At 42.4% G+C, this 23,117-nt stretch overlaps 1 protein-coding gene across 1 annotated transcript in view; it reads right to left on the bottom strand.

The window, feature by feature from the left end:
- The window catches only part of PDK1 (pyruvate dehydrogenase kinase 1), a 251,531-nt gene that overhangs the window by 63,054 nt on the left and 165,360 nt on the right, over positions 1-23,117 (bottom strand). Inside the window, exons 7-9 of the mRNA XM_053698443.1 lie at positions 22,795-22,871; positions 8,604-8,702; positions 8,131-8,241 (exon numbers count right to left, since the gene is read on the bottom strand). Coding sequence (XP_053554418.1) covers positions 8,131-8,241; positions 8,604-8,702; positions 22,795-22,871 — 287 coding nt within the window. The remainder of the gene's footprint in view (positions 1-8,130; positions 8,242-8,603; positions 8,703-22,794; positions 22,872-23,117) is intronic.

Below are 23,117 nucleotides of genomic sequence, written 5' to 3'. Positions count from 1 at the left end.
CTGTCTGAAATCAAACAGAATCAAGAACCACCCTGGAGCCTAAATCAGCTGCTGCTGGGTTCAAAATCCCAATCTTCTGGTTGCTGGGTGGTTAAGCTATTCATCGGATCAATAGAGCTTGCCCCCAGGAACTTCATTCCCAAACCAACTGGAAGGACAATGGAATGATGGAGAAACCAGAACCGCCAAACTATAGGAGCACCAGAACCCAAAGGAAACAGGATACTGTATAACCCCCCCCACCCCTAGATCCCAGAAAGCTAGGATTAGAACGAGGTTATGAAAACAATACGGTCCCTAAGACCCATATTTCCTCAACATGATTATAGGAAAATATCCATCCCCTGAAAAGGGAAGAGAGAACCGTATATCGACCCTCAAGAGGAAGAAGAAATAAGCCCTACATAGAGAGCATAGTAAGCCAAAGAGAACCCATATGGAGCACCAATAGAGGGGGAATTACACCCCTGTGAAAAGGAACCGGGAAAAGGACTCCAAAAAGTCCCCCGTCCTCCCTTCCTCAAGAGAGACGAAACTTAGTTCCTAACAAAAACTGCCACTGCAAAATTCAAACTCCAAGGCACATCTTTGCAAAGCAGGGAATTAACTTGTAGGCCACTTGGACTGCATATGATCCAGATCAGACGCCCAACCAAGACGATATAACCAGGACCAGCCTGACCTCCAGGATAGAAGGGCTTCCTCTGGACCGAAAAATAACCTCTTGAGAGAAGAAAGAAGAGAGGTAATTAGTATCCAAACAGGACCAGCCTGCTAGTCAGGATACAACATATTTGAACAAACCACAAAAGAACAGAGAGAACTATACCCAAACAGGACCAGCCCGATATGAAGGATACGACATATCTGTTTAAGGATCAAACGGAAAATTCTAAATTTCTAGCAGGGCCAGAAAACTGAGAATAATAAACAGAAACATAGAAGCTCCAAAGCTTAAATATAGTCTTGGACATATTGAGGGAACAACACCCCGACCAGAGACAACCTTCTATTCTTTTTTTTTTTTAGAACTTCCACCGAAAGATTCCATCAATCGCGACATAAAAACCGCTAATACCAGAATCCCAGAGCGAAAAGTCTTCCTAAGAAGAGCTTCAACATAATCTCACGCTCAAAAAATAACAGGAAAATAAAAACTTATCCTAACCGGATTAGAAAAGAAAGTAGGAAAGCGTACACAAGAGATAGCCCAAGGGAAAGTGAAACCGACAGGGCCCGCCCGTCATGCGATGCAATTCCTCAAGAGCTCCGAACTGGAAATCTGATACAAAAACAAAGAATAACAATAGAAAGACGATAAGGAATAGGATTACCATCCCTCCAGTCATCTAAACAAGCTCGATATCTGAATCAGCAGACTGAGATTCAGCTGACGGATCAGAAATAGGATCCTCCAACGTCGCCAAAACTTAAAGTACATGCAGGCAAGCTATTCTAAATTTAAAAGCAAAATTCACCTCCGTCGGAGCATCCGGGGTCTCCGACCCTAGAGGTAGCACCTCTGAAGCCTCAGAGGACACCGTTTCCCCAGAAGAATGATCGGATACCAAAGTCCTCTTACATGCCGGACCTTGGGCAGGATTACACAGATTAAGTCTTCACTTGCACGTAGCAGGAAGATGCTAATGCACTAAGGCCAGAGAAATGGCCATGCGAAACCGTGCAGTAACCTCTGGCGGAAAAAGGCCTCCTTCAGGAGAAGGAGTAACAGTATGCGGGGCATCTGCCTGTATAGGAACAGAAGATGCTAGGGAACGCACCTCACGGGATGCCGAATCCTCAGAGGCGGATGGCTCATTGGTCTCTAACATTACAACATGGGAAGATCAGAACACTCTATTGAGGCATACGGAAAATAATTGAGAGGGCTGGGTTACCCGGGCCTCCTCATAATAAACACAGGTATCAAAACCTGAATCAGAGGAAACCGCCTCTGCCATATCAGAATCCTACGTAACTCGACTAAGTAGATTATGGTCAAAAAACAACTGGCACCTTACACCCCCAATGGCTGGGGCACTCACCATCTCCTATGACCCAGACAGGTAGAGAAAAACGGATCCTCTCCACAGTCGCACCTTCAGGAATACGGAAATGGGAAACAAAAACTTGACCACACCCGGTCACGTGGTGCAACGTGCAGGATTCACTACCGCTAAGAAAAGCGTGCCAGTTCATAAAACTCGAAAATAACCTGTACGTTCCGTAAAAAAAGCCTATGAGCCCCAAACGTCACTTACACAAGAGCAGTCAAATTCACATAACAAACATGATTACAGCCCCCACTGTTCAATAATCCCCCTCCGGAGATATTAACCCTTGATTCCATAAAGATAAAGGAGACCCACTGAGACCCTGTCTTCTAACGTTACAAACATATAAAAATTGAAACGATCTTACCGGAATCTATGCCGTGGAACAGCAACACGGTATTTCAAGTTTGACATATGGTAGCAGCGCTTCTGACATGGACTTGAGTGCAGAAAAGCAGGCAGCGAAACTCGTCAACGCTGATTGCTTATGGAGCTGTTAATATGAGTCGGGATGGTTTTGCAGAAAACATCAATTATGCTTACCTGATAATTTCATTTCCACCGTAGGAAGGAGAGTTCACGGCTTCATTCATTACTTATGGGAATTAAGAACCTAGCCACCAGGAGGAGGCAAAGACACCCCAGCCAAAGGCTTAAATACCTCCCCCACTCCCCTCATCCCCCAGTCATTCTGCCGAGGGAACAAGGAACAGTACGAGAAATATCAGGGTATAAATGGTGCCAGAAGAAAATATTACATTTAGGGCCGCCCACCGGAGATACAGGCGGGAGCCGTGGACTCTCCTCCCCACGATGGAAATGAAATTATCAGGTAAGCATAATTTATGTTTTCCATCTAAAGGGGAGGAGAGTCCAAGGTTTCATTCATTACTTATGGGAAACATATACCCAAGCTCTAGAGGACACTGAATGAAACCGGGAGGGTAAAGGCGGACCCTTAAACTGAGGGCACCACAGCCTGTAGAACCTTTCTCCTAAAAACAGCTTCCACAGAAGCAAAGACGTCAAATTTGTAAAACTTTGTGAAAGTATGCAAGGAGGACCAGGTAGCCGCCTTACAAATCTGCTCCATAGAAGCCTAATTTTTGAAGGCCCAATATGAAGCCACTGCTCTAGTGGAATGAGCCATAATCCTCTGAGGGGGCATGTGTCACGCCGTCTCATAGGCGAGGCGAATCAAGCTCCTCAGCTAAAAAGACAAAGAAGTAGCGAAGGCCCGCTGACCCCTGCGCTTCCCTGAATAGACTACAAAAAGAGAGTTAGATTGTCTGATATCCTTAGTCGCCTGAAGATAGAACTTCAAGGCATGAACCACATCCAGATTATGAAGTAGCCTCTCCTTAGAAGAAGAAGGCTAGGACACAAAGAAGGAACAACTATTTCCTGATTGATGTTACGGTCAGACACCACCTTAGGAAGAAATCCCAAGCCAGTGCGAAGAACAGCCTTATCCACGTGAAATACCAGATAAGGGGGCTCATGTTGCAAGGCCGCCAGTTCGGAAACTCTGCGGGCTGATGCAATGGCTAACCGGAACAGAACCTTCCAAGACAGGATCTTTATGAGAATGCATAAGCTCAAACGGAGCCCTCTGTAAAACTTTAAGAACCAAATTCAAGCTCCACGGGGGAGCAGATTGACTAAACACAGGCTTGATTCTAGACAGGGCCTGAACAAAGGATTGAATGTCAGGGAACTCAGCGAGCTTCCTATGCAACAACACTGATAGAGACGAAATTTGTCCCTTCAAGGAACAAGCTGCAAGACCCTTCTCCAAACCCTCTTGGAGAAAGGACAAAATCCTGGATACCTTCACCTTGTGCCAAGGATATCCATGTCTCTCACACCAGGACAAGTCAACTCTCCACACCTTATGGTAGATGTGTCGAGTGACTGGCTTCCTCACCTGAACTAGAGTATCAATCACGGTTTCAGAAAAACCTCTTGGCTCTGACTAAGCGTTCAATCTCCACGCAGTCAGCTTCAAAGAAACTAGATTCTGATGTTGAAAGGGACCCTGTTCCAGCAGGTCCCTGCAACAGGGTAACCTCCACCGTGGAGAGGATGACATCAGATCCGCAAACCACGTCCTCTGCGGCCACGAAGGAGCAATCAGAATGGACAACGCTCTCTTCTGCTTTATGTGTGCCACTATACGAGGTAGAAGTGGTAACGGAGGAAAAATGTACACTAAACTGAACTCCCAAGGTACCGCCAACGCATCTATCAGCTCCGCTTGGGGGTCCCTCGACCTCGATCCGTATCGGGGAAGTTTGCAATTCAATCGGGACGCTATGAGATCGATCTCTGGCATCTCCCATCTGAGACAAATCTCCGCAAACACCTCAGGGTGAAGAGACCATTCTCTTGGATGAAATGTTTTCCTGCTGAGAAAGTCCGCTTCCCAGTTGTCCACTCCAGGGATGTGGATCGCTGAGAGCAAACAGCTGTGGGTCTCCGCCCACTCCAGAGTCCGAGACACCTCCCTCATTGCAAGGGAGCTCCTCGTACCCCCCTGGTGATTGATGTATGCCACCGAGGTAATGTTGTCCATCTGGAACCCGATGAAGTTTCTTTCCCCCAGACAGGGCCCGCGCCTTTAGAGCGTTGTAGACCGCTCGCAGTTACAGGATATTTATCGGAAGTAGAGACTCCAGTCGAGACCATTTTCCCTGTGCCATCCTGGCACCCCAAACAGCTCCCCATCCCATCAGACTTGCGTCCGTGGTCACAATTTCCCAGGACGGTCTCAAGAAGGATGTCCTCATAGACAACTGGACTTGACGGATAAACCAAGAGAGGGAAGACCGAGTCCGCGCATCCATGGATATCAGCTGTGACAGATCAGAATGATCCACTGCCTCAACATGCACAGTTGAAGAGGTCTGAGATGAAATCTTGTGAATGGAATGACGTCTATGCTGGAGACCATGAGCCCAATCACCTCCATACACTGAGCTACTGAGGGACTCCTTGAGGACTGAAGGGCAAGACAGGTGGACGCAATCTTCCTGCGTCGCTGATCTGTGAAGAGTATGTTCATGGACACGGAGTCTAGTATCGTGCCCAGAAACTCCACCCTGCTGCTGGGAGCCAGGGTGCTCTTTCCGGAGTTGATCTTCAAACCGTGAGATTGAAGTAACAGAAGCAGAGCCCTTGAGTTGACTTCTGCCAGATGAAAGGACGCCGCCTGAACCAGAATGTCGTCCAGGTTGGGCGCCACCGCAATACCCCTGGATCTGGCCACTGCAAGCAGTGCCCCCAGAACCTTTGTGAAGATTCTCGGAGCCATCGCCAGACCGAAGGGGAGGGCCACAAATTGAAAATGTTGGTCTAGAAACGCAAATCTGAGAAACTTGAAGTGGTCCCTGTGGGTCCACCTTTGCGGCGGGCTGCTGGCGTTGGGCCTTGTCTGTGCGAAAGGGACGAAAGTTAGAACCCTTAGGCTTAGCCTTCTTATCCTGGGGCAGGAAGGCACCCTTGCCTCCCGTAACCGTGGATATAATCCAGGCCTGGACCGAACAAAATCTTACCTTGAAAAGGCAGGGACAGTAACCTCAGCTTAGAAGTCATGTCCGCCGACCAAGATTTTAGCCACAGCGCCCTGCGTGCCAAAACGGAAAAACCTGACACCTTAGCGTTCAGGCGAATAATCTGCATATTGGCTTCGCAAATGAAAGATTAGACAACCTTTCCTGAACCTCTTCGAAAGATGGCTCGCCCTCAATCATCTCGCACAGAGAATCACACCAATATGACGCAGCTCGGCAACGGCGGCGACGGCTGCTGCCGGTTGAAAAACAAACCCTGTGTGTTGAAACATTTTCCTTAACATGTTTTCCAACTTTTTATACATGGGCTCCTTGAACGACAAGCTATCCTCTAGAGGAATAGTCGTATGCTTAGCGAGAGTGAAGACAGCCCCATCCACCTTGGGAATGGTTCCCCACAGCTCAAGCTGGGCCTCCGGAATGGGGGAAAAACTTTTTTAAATTAGAAGAAGGAGAAAAGGATTAAAGTAATCGCTCCCATTCATTCTTTATAATATTTGCCATCTTTACATGAACTGGGAAGGTCTGGGGCACCACCCTGTCCTCATACACCCTGTCCAGCTTAGGAATGGAGGGTTCTTCCGGAATCTTTGGCTCCGGAACCTACAGAGTAACAAGCACTTGCTTCAGCAAAAAGCTGAACCTATAGCCAGGCTCCTCCGCCGCCGGAGGTTTAGATAACACGGACTCCGAACCAGAAGGAACCCCCTTTGAAGCGTCGGAGTGGGCCTCATCGTCGTACCACTCCGCAGAGTCGGGCCGCTCTGGAAAGCTCTACGCTTGCGCTTAGCAGAACGTAGTAAAGCATGGATCACTTTAGGGACTGCCGTTTGAAGTTGGTCTGTGAAATCTGGCGGCCAGCAAATCTCCCCCGAAGGGGTAACGGTTGGATCCTGGGGCGCTGCATGTGGAATAGGGGACACAATTAGGGAACGCACCTCACGGGACGGAGAGCCCTCAGAGGTGTATGGCTCAGTAGTATTAGACATTTTCTTATTTTTAGATGTCGTAGCTCTTTCAAGGCATGTGGAACATAGTTGCGCAGGCTGGTCTACCGGAACCTCACAATAAACACAGGTAAAAGACTTAGATAAAGAGGGAGTACCCTCCAACGCGTCAGAATCATCTATAGCTTTTATCTTAATTAGCAAAATTTAGAACAGGCACCTTTATAACCGCCAATGGCCGGGGCACTCACCACCTCCTCTGACCTGGACTAGAGAAACCGCTTCGGCTCCTCTGTCACAGATCAGACCGAAAGTGAAACCCTAACAGGACCACCCCTGCCTAAAGGAGAAAACGCACCAAAAAAAGGGCGCTCAAAAACTCCCGGAAATGAACCTGTCAGTTCCACCACATTGCCAGAGCCTCATCCTGCACATAACGCAGCAATGACACAATAAACAATATCATGTATAAACCCCCCCTGTTAAAAAATTCCCTTACCAGGAATATTAACCCTTGATTCTATAAAGATAAAAGGCGCCACACTGTGGCCCTGTCTTCTGTGTTATCAATATATTAAAAAATGAAACAATCTTACCAGAATTCACACCGTGGAACAGGAACACTGCCCTTCAAGTGTGACAGGTCGTAGCATCGCTCCTGACATGGACTTGAGAGAAGAAAGCAGTCTGCGAAACTCATCAACGCTGATTGCTGTAGGAGCTGTTAATATGAGTCAGGATGGTGTAGCAGATGAGAGCACTCTCTGCATCTCCGGGCTCTAACTTTCACCCAGGCCCTCAACTGAAAGGCATGTTAGGGCTACTTAAACTCCCGTCCCATAGCGAAGAGTAGTACTCTCCATAAGAGACCTCCTTTCTGACATCCTCCCGTGACGAAAGGCAAAGAATGACTGAGGGATGAGGGGAGTGGGGGAGGTATTTAAGCCTTTGGTTGGGGTGTATTTTCCTCCTCCTGGTGTCCAGGTTCTTAATTCCCATAAGTAATGAATGAAGCCGTGGACTCTCCTCCCCTTTAGATGGAAAGACTCTCCCTACATCTCTGGACTCTTTCATCAATGCTCTCACTGAGAGGCTGACAAGACTACTTAAAACTCCAGGCCCATCTCGAAGAGTACTACCCTCCATAAGGAACTAATCCGTAATCTTCCGACACTTCTCTGCCAACCTCCTGTGACGAGAGGCAAAGAATGACTGGGGGATGAGGGAAGTGGGGGAGGTATTTAAGCCTTTGGCTGGGGTGTCTTTGCCTCCTCCTGGTGGCCAGGTTCTGTATTCCCAAAAGTAATACATGCAGCTGTGGACTCTCCCTGTATTTAGAAGGAATACTGTGTTTCATGTCGCTTTAAACTAATTTACTTTAATAATAATGTGCTATGTTGTTTAACTAGAAGCAAACAGATATTTTTAATCCCATCGTGTATCCATGGCTAAACCTGGAGCACCCTGCTGAACAAACAGATTACACTGCGAAGGTAAATTCAGTATGCTAAAACCTCTATAAAATGCAGTTAGAAAAGGAGCAGAACATTGACTGACCAGTGGTGTTGCACGAGAAGTCTCAACACGTGGGAGAGGTGCTGTAGAATATGTGTAATTAAATAATCTATCGATTTTCCTTAGGGGTACCCCACCACCTCGATCACTTAGCTGTAATATAGAAAAAAAAACACAAATTATTTTTTTCTTAATTTTAAATCACTGTACAGATTCTTCCTATAAATGACAAGACTTACTGGTATTATAATCTTAGAAATAATTGCATGTACAGGCCTACAGACAAGTTGTTGAATCACACAATACATGAAACAGAGGTTTGCATGTTACAAAATATGTCTATGCAGATCTGTAACACAAAGTACACATACTTCAGACAATTTTCATCCCAATTCTTTCTAAAATGTATTAATATCACAAGATGTAAATATTTCTATATTATAATCAATAAAAAGAAAAACGAAGTTTTGTTCTGCAATTAAATGTGAATTATAAAAAAATAAAAATGAAGTTACCTTTACTGTTAAATCCTCACTGCCTAAAACGACATGTACTTTTACAGGAGGGTAAATTGCTTTGTCTGCATGGAATTCCATTGTCGCTCTCATTGCATTCTGGAAAATATACAGATAATGTTTTAGCTTACTCATTTGTGTGTAGTCAGGGATCTAAAACAGTCTCATTAATCATCCCTAATCAGGATATCAGTACACCCTGAGGGCGAGAAGATCCAAAGCATGGAAAATGTGCATTAATGAAAACCTAGTTACACATTACCATAGAGATAAAGGGCCCCATGTACAAAAGCCGGTGTGGACAAGCAGGGGTCAAGTCGAGCGGAACGCATTGGGAATGCAGTGCACTATTTTTGCAGGAGGAACTAAGTTCCCTCTGGACAAAGAACAGAAACACTTCAGAAAACACTGCTGCTGCTGGTTGGAGGAGCTGGAGCACAGTCTGATTAAAGGGATAGTGAGATCCTCTAGTAATGGGCAGTTGTCAGGGTTTTTTCCCTGTTATGTTTGCCATGTGCTGCTGGCAGCCATTTTACTCACCTCTCTTCCTGACTATGGTGCATTGTGGGGGATGCTGCTCAATTCCTGCACTTCCTTTTATGGCCAGACTGGTGTGCATCATCCATGTGAGACAGGATGCAGTTTCAGAATTGTGATGGCATCACTTATTATTTAAAGGGCCTCTGTTCAGTATGCTTTGCCTTTGCGTTGTCTCAGAAATGTTTGTGAGAGTTCCTGTGTATTACCTGGCTGCCTGACATCCTTCCTGGTTCCTGATCCCTGGCTTGTTCCTGACTCTGCTGTTTTCCTTGTTCCCGATTCCGGCTCGTCTGACTATTCGCTTTGGCTCCTGACTCGGCTCGTCTGACTACCAGCTCTGGTTTTGATTCCTGCCTTGTTATTTGACTTGTGGACTTTTTATTATTTTTTGCTATTAATAAAGGTGTGATTATTTTTGCACTTCTCGTCTCAGTCTGATTCCTGGCACCCTGACAGCAGTAACACTTCCTACAATACACTAAATGTAAGACTTTTCAGCGGTCTGCTGTGTTATCATCCTCCAATGTGTGTAACACATGGTGCTTACATTTCTGTGTGGCTTGCACTGGGGTTATTTAGCTCCCCTCAGCAGAAATAGGATTATTGCACCTTAAGTATGTATGCATGTATTGGGTACTTGAAAAGCGCGGCTAATCACCCGTAAGCGTCTCAAGGCGCTGCTCATTTAATTGACCTCGGAAGGATGAAAGGCTGAGTGGACCTGGCCGGGGATCGAACCTGCAACCCTCGGGTGGGTGAGACTCTGTGACAGAGGAGGATTCTCAGGCCCAAAGGCAACCATCTAACCCTTCATTGAATTTAATTTGCTTTCATAAACAAAAGTGTAGATTATATACATATAACTACAGTGTGTGTGTGTGTATATAAAACAATATTAATTGTGAGGGGGGGGTGGAACTATTGGTGAGTACCCACACTTTTTTTGTAGGATTTGACCCCTGTGGACAAGGTTCTCAACTTGAGAACCAGTCCGTCCGGCTTTATGGCGTACATGCAGCGGACACTGTACGTATCATTACACACACAACTAAGTGTGTAGTGCCACCCCTTCTCTTGCTCACAGGGTCTGTCAATCACCCCAAGCGAACGTGTTCGTGGTGATTTCAATACACCATCTCAGAGGAGGCAGAGAGTGTAAGAAACAGTAAAATAAAATGTGTGTTTGAAATATTTAGGAAATAATTACTATTTGGCTAGTATTTACACTATAGAAAAAGGATTATTTTTTTGTATTTTATAAGAATGCTTGATGATAAGCAAGGTCAGAATTTTTTTTAAATTTGGAGTGCAAATTCAACGAGTGCCAAAAAAAAATGTAGTACAGAGGTGTGAAACTGTTCAGTACTGAAAACATCAAATTATTCCTTGTATTGTTATGGTGAAATATATAGAAAAATATGGAATAATAATGCTTTCAAAAGGTCACATGTGTCTGATTCTTTATAATTGTACATAAACTGTGACATACAATTACAAATGTAATTCTACATTATTATTTTTTTGAATACCGTAGATACTCGAGTATAACGCAAGATTTTTGAGACATAAAATAAGATACAAATTGGAGGGGTCGCGGTATATTCAAGACATTTAATTTCATCTGATTTGATGCTGCCTTTAAGATGTGCACTAAACATGTCCCAAACATTATCAAGCCAGAATATCACTCTGTCTTTGTCCATCCAGCCTTTTGGTTGAACTCTAACGATGAGAGATGGTTATTTCGAATTTCTGTTGCAGAGTTTTTCACTTAAAAATAACCAGTGTTTTCCGTTTTGTGTCATCAGCCATGCAGGACAGATCGACTGTGAAGTGAGTTTTCTCGCGACTGGTTTCCTGCTTAAGCTACAAAATTAAAATTAACACCAACCTCACCAGACTTCTTGAGTTTCAATGCTTGGAGACCTATAGCATATATCATATAAAGTTTATTCCAGTTTTGGATATTACGGTACAGAGATCAGATTACCGTACTGTACACAGACTGCTGAAATTTTGTGTAATTACTGTAAACCATTAAAAATTAATTCGAAAAGACAATGCTCTTCATATGATGTGTCATTTAAGCTAAATGTTATCAAAGTGACCGAATCAACCAATAATTCTGCTACTGCGCGTCAGTTTGGTATAGCAGAGAGTACAGTTCGTGACTGGCGTAACAAGAAAACAGAACTAGAAATGATGCCATGGACTAAGAAGGCCTGCAGAGGGTTATCATCTGCATATCCAAAACTGGAATCAACTTTATATGATTGGGTCATGGAGCACAGAAATAACGGCTATGCCATTTCACGAACAGCTAAACGTCTCCAAGCATTGAAACTCAAGAAGTCTGGTGAGGTTGGTGTTAATACCAATTTTGTAGCTTCAGCAGGATGGTGTACACGCTTTATGGAACGGCATAATTTAACGTTACACCAAAGAACAAAGCTATCTCAGAAACTGCCAAAGGATCTCAAGGAAAAAGTTGACAGCTTTCACAGATTTGTTCTTAAACTTCGTCGGCAACACAACTATGAGCTTGGTCAGATTGGCAACATGGATGAAACACCCATGACGTTTGATTTGCCTGAAAATCGTTTTGTTCATACCAAAGGACAGAAGACTGTTCTTGTGAAGACAACCGGTCACGAGAAAACTCACTTCACAGTCGTTCTATCTTGCATGGCTGATGGCACAAACTGAAACCACTGATTATTTGTAAGCGAAAAATGCAAAATTCTCACCTGATGTCATTGTTAGAGCTTAACCAAAGGGCTGGATGGACTAAGACGGCATTTGTCTTGCCGAGAAACGCGTTGCTGTATTATTAGTGTACTAAATAAAGTTTACACTTTTTTAATCTACTTGCTCTGCTACTTTTATCGTTATACACAATATTTTGGTGTCTACTTGTTGACCTATATGGCTCTATTGTGACGCCTCCCTTTGTACACAATCCTGCAGACCATTGGTGACTGGCTTTCCATTGTGAGCATCAGTTGCTGAGATTGGTCTCCTTCACCACGTGACCTGACGTCTGAGATTCTGGGCTTCACCTCGAGTCTATCGGGCAACTCTGTTGGTCCCGTACTGCCCAGCTAGGCACTCCGGTTGTGCCGCTGCTTCTGTGAGTAGCCATCCTTAGGGGGGTATCTCTCTGTGTTTCCTTTGTCTTATGTGCAGACAATATTATCCTATGTGGCGCCTCTTTCTTCTGTTCCAACAGGATTTTTTCTCATCATCTCGCTATACCAAGAGTGCGGCCTGAACTTTCCGGTGCTTATATTCATCTCACACCAGCGCACCTCTCTAGGACTGTGGTGTCCTATTACTATCTGACCAATAATGTACTAAGCAATATTGATTTTGATGATTTAATAACAGTTTTCATATTAGCGGCTAATTTGCCCTTTCATCCTAAGCTTATATATTTATTTTAAATGGCATCATTATCTTTTAATTCCTTATAAATTAAAGGGACATGAAACCCAACATGTTTCTTTTTCTTATTTCTCATTAATCAAATAGAGCATGCGATTTTTAACAACTTTCCAATTACCTTCTTTTATCCAATTTGCTTCATTTTCTTGGTATTCTTTTTGGAAGGAGCAGCTATGCACTACTGGAAGCTATCTGAATACATCTGGTGAACCAAATGAAAAACTAAATTTATGCTTACCTGATAAATTGATTTCTTCTATGGTAAGACGAGTCCACAGATTCATCCTTTACTTGTGGGATAGTATCCTTCCCTACAGGAAGTAGCAAAGAGCACCACAGCAGAGCTGTCTATATAGCTCCTCCCTTAGCTCCACCCCCCAGTCATTCGACCGAAGGTACAGGAAGAAAAAGGAGAAACTACAAGGTGCAGAGGTTACTGAGTTTAAATCAAAAAATATAATCTGTCTTAAAATGACAGTTAAAAAATCAATTTATCAGGTAAGCATAAATTTAGTTTTCTTCTATAAAGGTAAGACGAGTCCACGGATTCATCCTTTACTTGTGGGATACAATACCAAAGCTACAGGACACGGATGAACGGGAGGGACAAGACGGATGGTTAAACAGAAGGCACCACTGCTTGAAGAACTTTTCTCCCAAAAATAGCCTCCGAAGAAGCGAAAGTATCAAATTTGGAAAATTTGGAAAAGGTATGAAGCGAAGACCAAGTCGCAGCCTTACAAATCTGTTCAACAGAAGCATCATTTTTAAAAGCCCATGTGGAAGTCACCGCTCTAGCAGAGTGAGCTGTAATCCTTTCAGGAGGCTGCTGTCCAGCAGTCTCGTATGCCAAACGGATGATGCTTTTCAGCCAAAAAGAAAGAGAGGTAGCCGTAGCTTTTTGACCTCTACGTTTTCCAGAATAGACAACAAACAAAGAAGACATTTGACGGAAATCTTTGGTTGCTTGCAAGTAAAACTTCAAAGCACGAACCACGTCCAAGTTGTGCAACAGACGCTCCTTCTTAGAGGAAGGATTAGGACACAGAGAAGGAACAACAATTTCCTGATTGAAATTCCTATTAGTAACAACCTTAGGAAGGAATCCAGGTTTGGTACGCAAAACCACCTTATCAGCATGGAAAACAAGATAAGGCGAGTCGCATTGCAATGCAGATAATTCAGAAACTCTTCGAGCCAAAGAGATAGCAACTAAAAACAGAACTTTCCAAGATAGAAGCTTAATATCTATGGAATGCATAGGTTCAAACGGAACCCCTTGAAGAACCTTAAGCACTAAATTCAAACTCCATGGCGGAGCAACAGGTTTAAACACAGGCTTGATTCTAACTAAAGCCTGACAGAATGACTGAACGTCTGGAACATCTGCAAGACGTTAGTGCAGTAGAATTGATAAAGCAGATATCTGTCCCTTTAAGGAACTAGCTGATAACCCCTTCTCCAATCCTTCTTGGAGGAAGGACAAAATTCTAGGAATCCTGATCTTACTCCATGAGTAGCCTTTGGATTCGCACCAATAAAGATATTTACGCCATATCTTATGATTTTCCTAGTGACAGGCTTTCGAGCCTGAATCAAGGTATCTATGACCGACTCAGAGAAACCCCACTTGGATAAAATCAAGCGTTCAATCTCCAAGCAGTCAGCCGCAGAGAAACTAGATTTGGATGCTGGAACGGACCTTGAGTCAGAAGGTCCTGTCTCAGAGGCAGAGTCCATGGTGGAAGAGATGACATGTCCACCAGGTCTGCATACCAAGTCCTGCGTGGCCACGCAGGTGCTATCAAGATCACGAAGCTCTCTCCTGTTTGATTCTGGCAATCAAACGAGGAAGGAGAGGAAATGGTGGAAATACATAAGCCAGGTTGAACGACCAGGGTACTGCTAGGGCATCTATCAGTACTGCCTGAGGATTCCTTGACCTGGACCCGTAACAAGGAAGTTTGGCGTTCTGATGAGATGCCATCAGATCCAATTCTGGTGTGCCCCATTGCTGAATCAATTGTGCAAACACCTCCGGATGGAGTTCCCACTCCCCTTGATGAAAAGTCTGACGACTTAGAAAATCTGCTTCCCAGTTCTCCACTCCTGGGATATAGATTGCTGATAGATGGCAAGAGTGAGTCTCTGCCCATTGAATTATTTTGGTAAACCTCTATCATCGCAAGAGAACTCTTTGTTCCCCCCTGATGATTGATATATGCTACAGTCGTGATATTGTCCGACTGGAATCTTATGAATTTGGCCGACGCCAGCTGAGGCCACGCCTGAAGCGCGTTGAATATCGCTCTCAGTTCTAGAATATTTATCGGGAGGAGAGCCTCCTCCTGAGTCCACAATCCCTGTGCTTTCAGGGAATTCCAGACTGCACCCCAGCCCAATAGGCTGGCATCCGTCACTATGACCCACGCTGGCCTGCGGAAACACATTCCTTTGGACAGATGATCCTGTGACAACCACCAAAGAAGAGAGTCTCTGGTCTCTTGATCCAGATTTATCTGAGGAGATAAATCTGCATAATCCCCATTCCACTGCTTGAGCATGCAAAGTTGCAGTGTTCTGAGATGCAAGCGAGCAAACAGAACTATGTCCATTGCCGCTACCATTAGACCGATTACCTCCATACACTGAGCCACTGACGGCCGAGGAATGGAATGAAGAGCTCGGCAGATGGATAAAATCTTTGATTTCCTGACCTCCGTCAGAAAAATTTTCATGTCCACCGAATCTATCAGAGTTCCCAGGAATGGAACTCTTGTGAGAGGGATAAGTGAACTCTTTTTTACGTTCACCTTCCACCCGTGAGATCTTAGGAAAGCCAACACGATGTCCGTGTGAGACTTGGCTAGTTGATAAGTTGACGCCTGGATTAAGATATCGTCCAGATAAGGCACCACCGCTATGCCCCGCGGCCTTAGAACCGCCAGAAGGGACCCTAGCACCTTTGTGAAAATTCTGGGAGCCGTGGCCAACCCGAAGGGAAGAGCCACAAACTGGTAATGCTTGTCCAGAAAGGCAAACCTGAGAAACTGGTGATGATCTTTGTGGATAGGAATGTGTAGATACGCATCCTTTAAGTCCACGGTGGTCATATATTGACCCTCCTGGATCATTGGCAAAATAGTCCGAATGGTCTCCATCTTGAAGGATGGGACTCTGAGGAATTTGTTTAGGATCTTGAGATCCAAAATTGGTCTGAAAGTTCCCTCTTTTTTGGGAACCACAGATTGGAGTAGAACCCTTGTCCCTGTTCTGTTTCTGGAACTGGGCAGATCACTCCCATGGAATATAGGTCTTCTACACAGCGTAAGAACGCCTCTCTTTTTGTCTGGTTTACAGACAATTGAGAAAGATGGAATCTCCCCTTTGGGGGAGAATATTTGAAATTTAGAAGATACCCCTGGGTTACTATTTCTAAAGCCCAGGAGTCCTGAACGTCTCTTGCCCAAGCCTGAGCGAAGAGAGAACATCTGCCACCTACTAGATCCGGTCCCGGATCGGGAGCTACCCCTTCATGCTGTCTTGGTGGCAGCAGCGGGCTTCTTGGCCTGTTTACCCTTGTTCCAAGTCTGGTTAGGTCTCCAGACTGACTTGGATTGAGCAAGATTCCCCTCCTGCTTTGCGGCAGGGGAAGAGAGACCACCTTTGAAGTTTCGAAAGGAACGAAAATTATTTTATTTGGTCCTCATCTTATTCGTCTTTCCCTGAGGAAGGGCATGGCCATTCCCTCCACTGATGTCTGAAATGATCTCTTTCAGTTCAGGCCCGAATAGGGTCTTAGCCTTGAAAGGGATAGCTAAAAGCTTTGATGACACATCAGCAGACCAGGATTTAAGCCATAACGCTCTGCGCGCTAAAATGGCAAAACCTGATTCTTCGCCGCTAATTTAGTCAATTGAAAAGCGGCATCTGTAATGAAAGAATTAGCTAGCTTGAGAGCCCTAATTCTATCCAGAATATCTTCTAATGGAGTCTCAACCTGAAGAGCCTCGAACCAAAAGGACGCTGCAGTAGTTACAGGAACAATGCACGCTATAGGTTGGAGAAGAAAACCTTGATGAACAAATATTTTCTTCAGGAGACCCTCTAATTTTTTATCCATAGGATCTTTGAAAGCACAACTGTCCTCAATAGGTATAGTTGTGCGCTTAGCCAGGGTAGAAATAGCTCCCTCCACCTTAGGGACCGTCTGCCACGAGTCCCGCATGGCGTCCGATATGGGAAACATTTTCTTAACAGTAGGAGGGGGAGCGAACGGAATACTTGGTCTATCCCACTCCTTAGTAACAATTTCCGAAAACCTCTTAGGGAACGGAAAAACATCAGTGTAGGCAGGAACCTCAAGGAATTTGTCCATTTTACACAATTTCTCTGGAACTACAATAGGATCACAATCATCCAGAGTCGCTAAAACCTCCCTGAGCAATAAGCGGAGGTGTTCTAGTTTAAATTTAAAAGCCGTCATATCTGAATCTGTCTGAGGGAACATATTTTCAGAAATCTCTCCCTAAGCCAGCAAATCCCTCACTTCAGAACATTGTGAGGGTACATCAGATATAGCTAATAAAGCGTCAGAGGGCTCAGCGTTTGTTCTCACACCAGACCTACTGCGCTTCCCCTGCAACCCCGGCAGCTTAGATAAAACCTCAGTGAGGGTAGTATTCATAACTGCGGACATATCTTGCAGGGTGAAAGAATTAGACGCACTAGAAGTACTTGGCGTCGTTTGTGCGGGCGTTAACGGTTGTGACACTTGGGGAGAATTAGATGGCATAACCTGATTCTCTTCTGACTGAGAATCATCCTGCGACATACTTTTAATAGCTAAAATATGTTCTTTACAATTTATTGACCTTTCAGTGCATGAGGGACACATTCTAAGTGGAGGTTCCACAATGGCTTCTAAACATATTGAACATTGACTTTCCTCAATGTCAGACATGTTGAACAGGCTAGTAATGACTACAAACAAGCATGAAAACACTTTATTTAGTGAAAAAAATAACAATCTTAAAAAACGGTACTGCGCCTTTAAGAGAAAAAAAGCAAACACGTTCTGCAAAACAGTCTAAACATGCACCAAATTTTTCAAAATTTTGTATGTAGACCCACTATAGGTAGTTAAGATTGCACCACACATTTTTTTTTAACAATTAACCCCTTAATTACCAAACCGGATCGAAAATAGGCCCAGATCCAGAAAAAGACCCCTCAGCACCTTGCCACAGCCCTGCTGTGGCCCTACCTGCCCTCTGGGATCGAAAGTGTGGGGTAAAAGCTTCAATTTGGCCCAAAACATACACCAGGGCCCTCAGGAGTTAGAGCTTGCTGCCAAACTAACTGCGCATCTGAGGCGTGAAAATAGGCCCCGCCCATCTCACTCGATGTTTCCTGAGCCTCCAAGAACCGCACCAGAGCGGTTATAACTAGCCATGTGGGTTCCAAGACCCAAAAGTTTAAGCCATGTGTGCCCTAATAAAGTTGCCCAAAACGTTTATTGCCCATAAAAACGTTAAAGCACTCCCATCCAAAAAAACGTTTACTCACAAACATTTTGCATTCAGTGTCAACCATATATGTAATTGGCCCCATAAGCAAGCTAAGTAATGCCCCTTTTTTAGCTCTAGGATTACTGCTTACCCTTACCCTCCTGGGTATAATGTCAGTCTTTCTGAAATACACAGTCTCTCCAGAAAAAATATGACTGAACATACCTCATTGCTGCATAGCATGAAACCGTTCCTCACACTGAAGTTTCCTGTACTCCTCAGCTTCTGTGGGAACAGCAAATGGACCTTAGTTACAAATGCTAAGATCATCATCCTCCAGGCAGCAGTCTTCATCCATATGCTGCCTGAGAGTAAATAGTACAAACCGGTACCATTTAAAAATAACAAACTCTTGATTGAAGAATTAAAAACTAATATTTTATCACCTCTTTCACTTTACCCTTCCTAGTACTTAGAGTAGGCAAAGAGAATGACTGGGGGGTGGAGCTAAGGGAGGAGCTATATAGACAGCTCTGCTGTGGTGCTCTTTGCCACTTCTTGTAGGGAAGGATAATATCCCACAAGTAAAGGATGAATCCGTGGTCTCGTCTTACCTTTATAGAAGAAAGAGATATTTTTGTGCAGCAACCAATCAGCAGCTAGTTCCCAGTAATGCATTACTGCTCCTGGGCCTACCTAGATATGCTTTTCAGTTAAGGATACTAAGAGAATGAAGCAATTTAGATAATAGAAGCAAATTGGAAAGTTGTTTAAAATCAGATGTTCTGTCTGAGTCATGAAAGAAAAATGCTGGGTGTCATGGTTTTTAAAATGAAACCATATTCTACTACAAATTAATTATTTATTTTGCTTGCTTGTGCTGTAATTTTTTTTTACCAATGATGTATGGAACTTAAATTTTGTACTTAAAGGGACATGGTACACAAAACATAATTTTCCAGAAATATTGATTGTGATGTTTTAATTACAATTTTTTCTAGCAGCAGTTTTTCTACATGTTTTTGCATATGTTCTTTTAGAATAGAATACGAAGTCTTGATGTAGTTATGTAAAATACAACACACTTTAAAATCAAGATTCATTGGTGTAATGTGCATAACACAATGCAGAATAAGTATTTTAAGCATGTCAATTTATAGTTTTCATTGCAGCAGCTTTTCAACCCACTGCATTTAGCAGGGGTTTTTTCATACTAAGTGGTAGATTTATCATCCCCTGAGCGGACACAATTCGCTATAGTGAATCATGTCCACCCTGCATCGCTAAATGCATTTAACATTGCACAAGCATTTCTGGTGATCGGGATGATTGCAGTCCGCCACCTCAGAGGTGGAGGATGACTTAAGACCGCTGCTTCTTAACTCCTGTTTCCGGCGAGCCAGAAGGCTTGCACGGAATAAGCAGCAGGCAGCATCCCCTGCTTAGTAAATTGGCCCTTATGTGTATATTTATTTAAAGGGACATTACACTCAAAATGTAATTCCCAATAAATTAAATGTTTTAATAAAAATGTATTATTTAATTTCATTGCTTATTCTGTAAAATACATTGTCTATGCTGTACAATTGTGCTTATCTGGAGCTCAGACTTCTGTACTACATACTACACAGTGATTGCTTAGATCAATGCACAGGTTCATTTACATTTAATAGCTACAATCAAATAAAGATTAAATATCTGTAGCTGTGTCAAGTAATGGATAATATGAAAACTGTGATTAAATAATCAAGACAAATATTCCTAAGTACATTACTATATAAAACAAGGTAGAAAAAGCACTTTAGGTATGTAAAGCATGTTGTATGCTAAATGACAAGATAAACTTGTATATTCTGAAAAAAGACCACATGCTGCAGTGAGTTTCCCTGCTGCTATAAAAACTGTAATTAAAACATCAAAATCAATAATCCTTGGTACATTATGGTATAACACAAGGCAAAATAAGCACTGTTAAATCATGCTGTATGGTAAATGACAACATAAAAAAACTTATATTCTGAAAGAAGACCAGGGGGGCCCGAGAGCTGGAGGGGGCCCATAACAGCCAGTCTATACATAGGTGTGTGCAGAATGTTTACAATCCTAATACAGGGGAGACTTTTATTAGTGCAGGTTGTAGGTCCATCTGTCTATTGATGTATCTATCTATCTGTCTATCAATCCTAAAAATCATTATACTGAGCAGAATGTATATTAATAATTTTGCTTTCTACTGAGTTATCTTTGGGGGGCCCCAAAAAAATCTTGCACCAGGGCCCTCTGTTGAGTAGGTCACCTACTGAAGAAGACCATATGCTATGAAAAATGTTATTAAAACATCAAAATCAATATTCCTCTGTATAGTGTTGTATTATACAAATGAGAATACTCACACGTGTTAAGCCATGTTGTATGTTACATGATAAATGTTAAAAAGTTTGCCTGAGATGCTTATGTGCTGGGGTTGTCAGTCATGTTTCCACATTTAATTGAAAGCAACGCTTCAGCTAGTTTCCAGGCAAAAGACTGGTGACAAGTCCTTTAACAAAATAGGAACTAGCATCTATTTTTTACAGTGTTTTGACACATACTGTATTTCCCCCCCAAAAAAAAATATATTGTATTTCCAAGAAACAAAATTGTACTTAAAAAAAAAAAAAAATTTGTATTTGTAATTAAATATTTGTATTCTAAAAATTGTATTTGTAAAGTTAGATTTGTATTCGTATGTCATTATTGCAGTATATTATTTATTCTGCTGCCTTTTGCTGTAAAAAAACACATCCAAAAATTCACTTTCTCCCAGGAAGGCTTGAGTTAATACTGTTAGCTATTTTTTGTTTACTTCACCCCCTCTCTCATTTTGTCTCCAGTCATTTGCTCTTTTAAATGGGCGTGAAACCCAATTTTTTTTCTTTTATGGTTTAGAAAGAGCATGCTATATTAAACAACTTTCCAATTTACTTCAATCTCTTGATATCCTTTGTTGAAAAGCATATCTAAATAGGCTCAGTATCTGCCGATTGGTGGCTGCACATAGATGCCTCGTGTGATTGGCTCCCCATGTGCATTGCAATTTCTTCAACAAAGGATATCTGAAGAATGAAACAAATTAGATAACAGAAGTAAACTGAAATGCTGTTTAAAACTGTATGCTCTATCTGAAACATGAAAGAAATCAGTTCTGCATCCGCAATCATGATCAGAAATAAGTTTTTAGCAATAGCAGTGAGCATACTAGCAGGGCCGGTTCTATAATTGGAGCAAGTTTGACCACGAGACCAAGGCAGCACTTGACAGAAGCAGCACATAGGAAGGCCATATTCTGGATAGTAGTGTTGAGAAATAAATACTCATCTGCATGTACTGATGCAAATTATTAATCTGCTGAACTTTAATCTCTGAGACAACTGACTCTGAGTGGATTTAGACTGTAGTGTGCAGTGTTGAGGGGCTCTATTTTATTCTTGGAACCAGGCAGCAAAATTTCTTGAGCCGGCCCTACATATTAAGTAGTTTAGGTGTGAATATTATTATGTATATTGTATAAATATATTTATATGTACCTATTAGATAAAGATTATAAATGAGTACGTCTGTTTAATTAACTGAGCTAAATCGGATCTAAACCACCTTAAAGGGACACTAAACCCAACATTTTTCTTTCATGATTCAGAAAGAGAATACAAATTTAAACAACAATCCAATTTACTTCTATTATTTATTTTGCTTCATTTTTTAGATATCCATAGTTGAATAAAAAGCAATGCACATGGGTGAGCCAATCACTTGAGGCTTCTAAGAGCAGCAACCAATCAGCAGCTACTGAACCTATCTAGATATGCTTTTCAGCAAAGAATATCAAGAGAATAAAACAAATTAGATAATAGAAGTAAATTAGAAAGTTATTTAAAATTGCATGCTCTTTCTATATCATAAATGAAAAAAATGGATTTCATGTCCCTTTAAGTGATTGGCTACACTAATCAATGTATATGTGCAAACAACAGTTTATGCTTGCTCACTCTCTCTCTCTCTCTCTATATATATATATATATATATATATATATATATATATATATATATATATATATATATATTTTGTGACTGGGTAGCATGGGTTCTTTTGTTCCGGGGAACAGGGAAATAAGTGAAAAGAAAACCTCATGTGACAAAACAAAGCTTGTTCAGGAAGATATAATTAAATAAACGTGAATGTGCTCTATTTAGTGCTGCTATTGGATGCTGAGATGGGAGATGCTGGTCAAGTTCCTAGTAAGGATAAAGAAGGTACTGAGCAGTCTTATTTAAACAGAATACACAATCATGGGTCATTTAAACTACTTGACAACAATATTATGGTAGCTCTAGTATAAACAGAATATTATACAATCTAAACTACTGACCATTACAACCTCTTCCATTTGTGCTGTTTATGCAGTAGCAGTAACAAATTTAGCAGGAAATGTTGATAAAGCATTGTTTTTGTTTACCTATTTGCAGGCTAGAATGCCTTATACGTTTGATATGTTGATCAACTTCTTATCATTGTTCTTTTCAGCAAATTTATAATAACAGTTGGCCATCTCTACATATCTACACATTTATTTCTTACAATAAAAAAGCATTGCTGGGAAATTAATTTAAATATGGTTTTAATTTTTATATAGCAATAACATTTTGAAAATCCAACTAACCTTAAAAAGCTCGAACACCATGTGGTATAGATGGGAAGGCACATACACCACCTGGATGGGCTGTCCTGGAGATTTTGCTAGGAATATAGAAAGCAAAAAAACAAAAAACAAATAAACAATAGACATAGATAATGAAGATAAGAACATTCTAAAGTGTGTCACTGAGCGCTAAAAGTTACCAAATTCTCAGGCAACAGACTGGTCAATAAGCAGGTACTGTTAATATGACCTTAAAGGTGCAGGAGAATGGTGCATAAACGTAAATGCATCACTTCAATCTATGATGTCAAACATTATTATTATTGTTAGGTTTAAATATGCAT

Source organism: Bombina bombina, chromosome 1 (genome assembly GCF_027579735.1).
Source record: "Bombina bombina isolate aBomBom1 chromosome 1, aBomBom1.pri, whole genome shotgun sequence".
Lineage (NCBI taxonomy): Eukaryota > Metazoa > Chordata > Amphibia > Anura > Bombinatoridae > Bombina > Bombina bombina.
This window is presented reverse-complemented; position numbering and strand designations above follow the sequence as displayed.